The sequence below is a fragment of the Morone saxatilis genome, unplaced genomic scaffold, assembly GCF_004916995.1.
Source record: "Morone saxatilis isolate NCDOM2014 unplaced genomic scaffold, NCSU_SB_2.0 Contig9, whole genome shotgun sequence".
NCBI classification, from domain to species: domain Eukaryota; kingdom Metazoa; phylum Chordata; class Actinopteri; family Moronidae; genus Morone; species Morone saxatilis.
Genome location: NW_023340268.1, coordinates 13247340 through 13256415, shown reverse-complemented (window position 1 = coordinate 13256415; position 9076 = coordinate 13247340). Strand labels below are relative to the sequence as shown.

The 9076-nt window shown below is 41.5% G+C and overlaps 1 protein-coding gene across 3 annotated transcripts; it reads left to right on the top strand.

Moving 5' to 3' along the window:
• Positions 1-917: 917 nt before the first annotated feature.
• Positions 918-8100, top strand: dync1li1 (dynein, cytoplasmic 1, light intermediate chain 1; the record flags this gene model as incomplete). 3 transcript variants are annotated; one of them, XM_035681046.1, is given in 12 exon segments in its annotated part: positions 918-1034; positions 1195-1425; positions 1690-1844; positions 2075-2168; positions 2823-2958; positions 3055-3166; positions 3402-3461; positions 3600-3644; positions 3746-3833; positions 3927-4049; positions 4238-4255; positions 5885-8100. In XM_035681046.1, coding segments are annotated over 12 exon segments (1298 nt in total), but the record flags the coding sequence as incomplete, so codon positions are not given.
• Between the last annotated feature and the right edge of the window lie 976 nt (positions 8101-9076).

The following is a 9076-nucleotide window of genomic DNA, read 5'->3' as shown; positions in this document are numbered from 1 at the left end:
AGGCTACACGCACACACACACACACATATATACACGGTCAACACATCCGCCTGAGATAATCCGCAGCCTGCTACCCATTCCAGCTAATCAGCGATGTAAAGTGTAGCTGTAGCCATTTGTCTGTTATGCTGCCCATGACAACATCATCGAGCTCTGCTGTATGATGCATCGAGTCCCCCTGTCGGTTAAGTTAATATGGCACAGTGCAAGGATGGATGCAGCCTTGACCTTATAACACACAATAACAATGTCAGGCTGTCAGCTGTGAAGGAAAGGGAGGAATAATGCCAGGACAGATGTATATGTATATTAATCCTTCATGAAGACTGCAAACTCCATATAAAGAGGCTGTGTGGCTCTAGTCCGAGGGGAGTGGATTGTTTACAGTATTGTGTTCAAGATATGTTTGTGTAGAGCTTAAATGATTAGTTCATTCATCGATATCTGCAACTGTTTTGCTAATCGAGTGTTGCTTTAAGTCATTTTTCAGGTAAATAGTTTGGATGTGATGCATTATTTTGTCCCATGTGACAATGCTGAATGTCTTTGGGGTTTTTAAACAAACTATTTTAAGATGGCACCCTGGACTTTAGAAAAATAGTGATGGGCAATTCTGGCATCTTATAGACCAAGAAAGTAATTTTCAGATTATACGATATTAGTAGTTTTGGATATTGTGTTGTCATTAACTCTGCAGTGTGTGACTAGTAACAGACAGCAGGATGCATGGACAAATAGCACACCTTCAGCAGTGCTGGGGTGTGCCAGCCTCTGTTAGTTTGCCACTTAAAATGCTTTAGCCAAAATTTAATTCTTGCAAATTTATGGTTTAAGAACTAAACTGTAATATCACTATCACTATAGCAGTGGATACTCCCCATAATTCTGTTATTTACTGATTCTGTGTGTGTGTTTAGGTGAGGTGGGTTCGGGGAAGACCACCTTGGTTGCAAAACTACAGGGGATTGAAGAATACATGAAAGGGCGTGGCCTGGAATACCTCTACTTCAGTGTCCATGACGACGACATTGATGGTAACCAGCAACTGCAGTTCATTGACCAATAAATGTCCATGCATTTTTCCTTTTTTTTTTTTTTTTTTTTTACAAAGTACCTCTAAAGTAATGCAGCTGTATGATCGTATAGGAGTGTGTACATTAATGTGTGTGTGTGTGTGTGTGTGTGTGTGTTTAGACCAAACTAGGTGTAATGCCTGGGTGTTAGATGGAGACCTTTACCACAAAGGTCTCCAGGGAGTAGCTGTGCCAGTGGACTCTATCGGCAACACGTTGCTGCTGATAACGGTTGACATGTCGCGGCCATGGAACGCCCTGGACTCTCTCCAGAAGTGGGCTGCCGTCGCTAGGGAACACATCGACAAACTCCGGGTCGCCCCAGAAACACTGCGGGAGCTGGAGCACAGACGTGAGTCACACTGACAACATTCAGGTTTACTAGTGGATAAAGTTGAAGACAAAGTATACTTCAGTGCTTCTTCATGAAAATGCTCTGAGCAGTACCAAAACAATTCTTTGATTTCTTTCTTGTCTTTGTAAAAAGCTAGAAAGTTAGGAGACTGTTTAGAATTGTAACCCCCTGCCAGGTCCCTCTATTTTCTTACGTTTGTTTACTTTACTTTAATGTTCTTTGTTTGTGTGTGTGTGTGTGTTTGTGTGTGTGTGTGTGTAGTTGTAAAACAGTTCCAGGAGTACACAGAGCCAGGCAGTGGGGAGGATGGCACCCCGCAGAGGAGGAGTGAAGATGAGGAGACCGTGCTGCTGCCGTTAGGAGACAACACACTCACACACAACTTGGGAATACCAATGGTGGTGGTCTGCACCAAGGTACACACACACACACACACACACACACTCACTGCTTATAAACACAGCCTATGTGTGGAAACGTTTACTGAAACCTATGTGCTGTGAAAATGACATTATTTTGGGACTGGAAACTTAACTGTTTAACTGCTTTAATATTTTTTTAGAACTTAAAACGTTTTTGTATTTTTTTGCATTGCATCTACTTCCACACATTCACCTCTGTCTGACACCTGCCTATCTGACCTCAGTGCGACGCCATCAGCACACTGGAGAAGGAGCACGACTACAGAGACGAACACCTGGACTTCATCCAGTCTCACATCAGAAATTTTTGTCTGCAGTGTATCCTTCACTAAACATTGTTTCTGCCCTTGGCTGTGAGCTGAAAGGTGCACAAACAACACATTTATAGTGTCAGGAAACAATGAAAGTATTGATTAGTACAGTATACTCAGGGGTTTTAATGGGGCTGTTGATCAATACCACTGACTCTGCAATTTTCCTGTCAGATGTGGAGATTTAAGGCACTCACATTTTGTCCTGCGCTCTTGTAATGTCCAGCTGTTCGGTGATGAAGGATGGCGATACAGCTGAGTGATTGGCATTATAAGGTGTTTTGTTCTCAAGCCAAAGGCCAAGTTTGCAGTCGCTGTCGGTATTTCGTCCACTGAGCTGAATCTGAACTGATGTTGTTGTTGTTGGTGATATTGCTTTGCTGCAGAGAGAATTCGATAAAAGTCAGATTACCCAGTACTACCTGAAATTGTTTGCTTTTCAGAATCCAGTCAATGCTAAGTGGAAACAGTATTGAAGTTTTAAACGTGACTTCAACTAGTTCTTCTGTGTACTGGTAGCAATTGCTCTGCGCTAGTATGTGTTTTTCTGTACTGTTATTACAGAGCTGTAGTTTTATTTTTCCACTTTGGTGTTAGTTTTACTTTTGCTCCTGTATTTACGAATGGTGGTGTTGAAAATAATCTTTGACAACCATGTCAGACGGAGCATCTCTGGTTTACACATCAGTGAAGGAGATGAAAAATCTGGACATCCTCTACAAATATCTGGTCCACCGACTCTACGGCTTTCCCTTCCACTGCCCGGCACAAGTGGTGGAAAGAGATGCTGTCTTCATGTAAGCCTGCCTTTGTGTGTATGTGTATGTATGTGTTTATGTACTAGGACTGTGGGGCCACCTATCTGGTTTGTAACCCTTCCTCTCCTTTATCAGTCCATCAGGTTGGGACAATGAGAAGAAGATCGCGATACTTCATGAGAACTTCCAGACAGTAAAAGCGGATGACAGCTTTGAGGACGTAGTAGTCAAACCGCCAGTCAGAAAGGTAAAGGCTCCTACTGAATACTAGGCTAACTTGGAAAGATCCTCTTAGGCAAACTAAGCTTACAGCGGAACCGTTAATATTACGTATCATTACCTTCGATGTCACGTTTCGCAGCCAGTGCACTACGCTTTACCCAGAGTCCCCTGCAGGGATCGTGAGAGTTTTAGCCAATTTAATGTATTTGCTGTGGGGGAGTTATAAGTAAGGACTTTTTTTTTCTCTTGCTTGTCACCAGATTGTACATGAAAAGGAGATTCAGGCAGAAGATGACCAAGTGTTTCTGGTAAAACTGCAGGTCAGAAAACCTCTCTGTTGTGTGAATGCCAGTTGGTTTGCTGCTCGTGGGCACTCCAATTAAATCTAACTTGAGGGTCTTGATATGTTAATTAAATACTAATTGGAGTGAGTGTGCATATTGTGCTCTAATTTGCAGTCGCTGCTTGCCAAACAGCCTGCTGTGACAGCAGGGAGACCAGTGGTGAGTGCTACTTTCTTTCTTTTTTCTAGTTTTGGCTCACAGGATAAAGAAAATCTCCCTCTAGCGTCCGTATGTGTGAAATAAACTGTCGTTATTCATAGGACACCACCAGCAGAGCACCCACCGGTTCCCCCAGGACGAGTAATCGCTCCGCAGCGGCCAACGTAGCAAACGCCATGCCACAGTCGGGTACGTCCTTGCATTTCATCGCTGCACACAGCCACACATGACCATTGCTTTGTGTGTGTGTGTGTGTTTAATTCTTCTCACTGTATGCTGCAGGTCAGACCAGTGAGGGCGTGTTGGCCAACTTCTTCAACAGTCTACTGACAAAGAAAGCAGGGACAGGAGGGCCTGGTACGCCAGGTGGCGGGAACAACACTCCAGGAACAGTACGCAAGTCAGGTGAGAATACACACTTTTTGTTTTTATGGTGTGTTGGATAGAAAATGTTGAAAATGATCTCCATTGTGTTGTAGCATTTAATGCCATTTTCATTCACTTCTCATCACTCAGCTTCTTTTCTTGGCTTTGACCTCCCATCTTCCGTCCTTCATTTTCTCACCTCTTTACTCTCCTGTCCTCTACTCCAGACATGAACATAACACATGGTAAACAGAACGATGAAAGGGTCTGAGCGCGTCTAACACCCACACAAACAATCATCATCTTTCTGCCTGTTTTGTAGCTCTTGTGTGTGACAGTCTTTTCATTCCTAACTATGCTCACAGTCTGTTGTGCAATCTCACTGTTCACATCATTCATAATTTGTGTGTGTATGTGTATGCACTAGTCAGAGGATGCTGGCCACGTTAAGGTGTGTGTGAGAGACGTAATCTTCATTCATTATTGCTTGTGTATGTCACCGTTCAAGCATCCTTATATTTCCTTTGACCCACCCTTCCCCCGAGCCTCCGACTCTCTCCAGCATCCGAGGAGGAATCAAGGGATCGAGCTTCCTGTATCACCCATTTATCTCTTGTACAAACATACATGGACTCGGCTGTGGGCTATAAATTATTATGATTCGTTTATTTAGATTATTAGATTAGATTATATTAACTTCTCTAACCAATCTGAGAACGTTGTGGTTCAGGAGATGATCCCATGGCTATTAAATTACTTTTGCACTGTATGCCTTCATTTTGCTGTTAGGGGAACAGCATCTGGCTTATATGTATCAGAATAAGTGTATTGATTTCATATTAGTGGCAAGATCTAGAACGATCTTGCCATCACCAGCAGAAAGGCCGCCATGTCTCAAAGCTGCATTCTTGTCACCTATTCGGCAGGGTGAGGAAGTGCCAGACATGCCAGGATCATTTAACTTGATTGACTGATGATTTGATGACAGTTGCACCCATAACATCTCCCCTCCTAACACCCTCTCTCCATTCTGTTCCTCTACATTTTTTTCGGCATGTTGCATTGCATTTCTCATGACTAACATCTGCTACAAACATTACACATGATTCTAACTAAGGCTGGACAATTTGACATCTGCCTTCCACTTAGGTCTGTTTTTAACTAGATAACTACAAAAAAAGATGCAGTAAATTATATCCGTACTACTACAACATAAAAACCTTGTTGCATACTGATTAAATTGTCTGTCCTACAGTGGTTAACAAACATTGGATTTGTCTCTTGCAATAAGGACAATTTTACACTAAATGCATGGATATTTAGTGCAACAATAAATGCAAATAAATGAATATACATTCAGTATTACCACAGGTCTGTTTGTACAAGATGTGCACGAATAGGAAAGGAAAAATATGTATTATTGCGCTAAACCTGGATACGAACAAATTGTTTCATACTATATGAATACCATAACATACAATACCAAAAAACTAATCCAATCAACCAAGTCAAACTATTTTACCACCTGTCTACCAGAGTATGCACTTGTCTGTCTTCTCCCCTGCAAATGAGATGAGACATGATAAACCTGAATTTTTAGTATTACATTGAATAAATAGCCTAATTAACAAAAGTAAAACCATATTAATTCTATCCCAATGGTACTATTGCAAATGTTTTGATAATATTCAGTGTTTGACCCAGCCCTTTTTTTAACCATGTGTAATTGCCTTTGTGCTTATTGCATTGTGCCTCAACCACTCAATGCTGTAAAAAATGCACTTATGTATTGCACTGGCTAAAAGGCTCGTTTGATTATTTGCTCGTTTGATATAGGCACTCACTTTTTCTGTATTTGCATGCATCTGCCGCAGGTTCAAAGCTGGGCCTGGGCGATGTACAGGCGGAGCTGGACCGCATATCCAGCCGGGAGACTGACTCGGACTTGCCCAATGCCAACGACACGCCTGCCACCGACAGCCAGGACACATGAAGACCAACACACACGTCACCCTGCTCCCCCCGCCCCTCCCCCCTCAGTCATCTTCCACCTCCCTTGTCCTTCCTCCCTCCACTCAAAACCTCCACCCCATCACAAACATGCAGGGGAGAGAAAGAGGGATGTAGTTCACAAAGAACTCCCCCTCTCCACCCCCCTACCCATTACCCTCCACTACCCCCCCTTCCTCTCTTCTCCTTCTGGCTGTTTTGCTGAGGGCGAGTATTTGTCACTGTTACATACAAGACTGTCTGTTACATGAGAGTTAATGGGTATGGGGGACCAATGGGTGGTGTGTGGAGGAGGTTGGGATGAGACGACGTGAGAGCGTGTTGAAAAAGATCGATTGCAAGAATGAAAGCGAGGGTGTTTTATCCATCCATTCCTTGTGATGGTACAGTTAGTGTTTTTACTGTAGGAACTGCTGAAGGGTGCATGTTGAATAATCTGCACTTAGGTACTGTAGGGGTGATTGTGTGTTTAATGTATGTGGGGCAAGTCACGCTAGGCCAGAGGAAGAGATTGAGAACGAAAAGAAAAAAAACGCCTGAAACAACAATTGCAAACAGTCTTGTTTTTTAAGTTGAAGGGACAAACATACCAGTATTTGTGTGAGTGTGTGTGTGTGTGTGTGTGAGTGTGTACAAGTGAGGCAGATCAAGAAAATTAAGCAAGCTTCTTCAACCTGTATGTTGAGAGATTTTTTGGCTGTTTGCATTTCAACCAAAAGGCAAAAAACATTACTATGCTCTTACACTACAAGCTCTTAAAACAGCATACACTATTATTACAGCAGCCCTGTCTGCTACACTACACAAACCAAACATGACCACAGCAAAAAAAAAAAAAAAATCTACTTCAGACTCAAAGTTAACACTCGAGCACTAGTCATGTGTAGAAGGCACCTAAAGTCCATCATGACACCTAGTACTACAATTGGCCAAACTTCCCCCGCGTGGTACATACTGCTAAAACCTGTAGATGACAGACAGTGCACTGGAAAAAGGGAGGGTGTTAAAGGGGTAGTAGGGGGTGGGTAGCTGAGCTTTACTTGTACAGAAAGAAGCACTAGTGATTCAGTTTCATGGTTACTGCGGGCAAGGGGCGGTCAGAACAAGGGAGGGTCACACCACGAATGTACAGTCATTGTCTCGCTGATTGGTCCTGTTATTTCAGAGCTCTGTGTTGGCGTTTGTATAATCCGATCTGTTAATCAGTCAAATAAAAGGTGTATTTATTCGGATTCATCCACCTGGCTCCCCTTTGTTTTGTTATTTTCACAAGTCATCCGTCCTCTCCTCACTCTGAATAAACAGAGGGACTCGAGGTTCCTTCAGTTAGATCTCTTGGGTACAGCCCATGTTGTTAAGCATCAAGCTGCTGATGTGAGACTGAATTTTGGAATTGTCTTGGTTTAAAAATAACACAATTAGTAGGCACTGCTGTTTGAAGTACAGTGCTCTTCCTCAGGCAGAAACAACAGGGTAATTGAGGACAAGACACTGAATATCATCAGGGACACAAATAAACAAAAAAATCCAGTTTTTGTGGAGTATTGGATGTATTGATTCAATTAAATTGCCATTTTTGAGGCCAGTAAGTGTTTATCGATCAGTGCTGGTCTGGGCCTACTCAGACTCACTCATAACTGTTAGGAGCCTCACCACTAAAGTATTCAGAGGTACAACTTTATTTTAAGTTGTTGTGCAGCAGTTGCTGTACAAAGTAGGAAAGAGTGTAATTATATTGATTGTAAGTGGTTTCTGTTACTTTGTCTACCCTGCGTAGGCTCTATGTCCGGCCTCTAACCGCTCTGAAGGGATCCTGAACTGCTTTTATTATTTATGTACAGTATATTTATACAATGCTCCACTGTCTTGTATCTGAATAATTTCTCTTGATATCTTTATAGGAATACTGTTTGTGGGCAACTTACTTTAAGCATCATTCTGTATGTATTTTCATGAGCAGATGAAATACCATTATCATGAAGGCTGAAATGACACACTCTCAAACCTATTGTGCATTTGCATGACCAATTGCAAGGAATAAGAGTGACTAATTTTGCCAAATAAATGAATATATGTGCAAGAACGGGTTTGCATTTCTATTTTATGAATAAACCTCGGTATGTAATTTGTAGAGGAAGTTCCTGATGGCCAGTCTTAATTTTCTGATGATACCTTGCAGACATGCAATAGTTGTGCTTTATGTTGTGTTGTCTATGTACTGTGTTGTATTTGTCATTACTCAGGTAAATTAAATACTCTTGCTCCTCTCACCTCAGTGGGAGACAGTGGATGGGATTCTTCCGAAGGTTTGAAGTTGGTCTCACATACTGGAATAAATATCCTCACCTTATGATAGATTCATTTTAAGCAGTGTATGAAAAAATATATCGGCACTCTTCCATTTGCTCTGGCAGTGGGTGTGGTCCATCGTATTACTGTCCTCATTCTGATATTATTTAAACCACTTACAGATCTGTGACCAAATATTGTTTCACTATCTCACTACACACTTCTGCTACTCTTTGAGAGATATGAATAAAAAGTGTTCCAGATGATTATTGTGGTATAATAAATCATCATAATTACCCTTTTCCATTTCTCGCAGTAATACTAATATGCTACCCGATGAAACTTTGGACTTTGACCTTTTCTAATCTATAGCACGTGGCAGACGCGTGAATATGCACTATACTGTATGTGACACTTTCTCTTTTGACTGTTTTTATTTAATATCAGTTTTATTTTCATATAGCTATAATAATAGGTCAGATATCAGAATACGTACATTACAATATGATTACAGCTAGCCTATGATTAAACTAAAATGCATACATAAGAATACAATTTTATATTTTTTTAAGAATACAGTGTTTTATATATATATATATGAGCTTTACTGTCAGCCCTAAAAATGGACTGAACTCACAGTTGTCACAAGTTGTGCAGTTCATGTCACGACAAACAAAAACAGCTACGGACACAAATGCCATTTAAACCACAGAACAGTATCATGTTTTTGTGGCCACTGCATGTTTTCCTTTCAATCAATGTTTTGT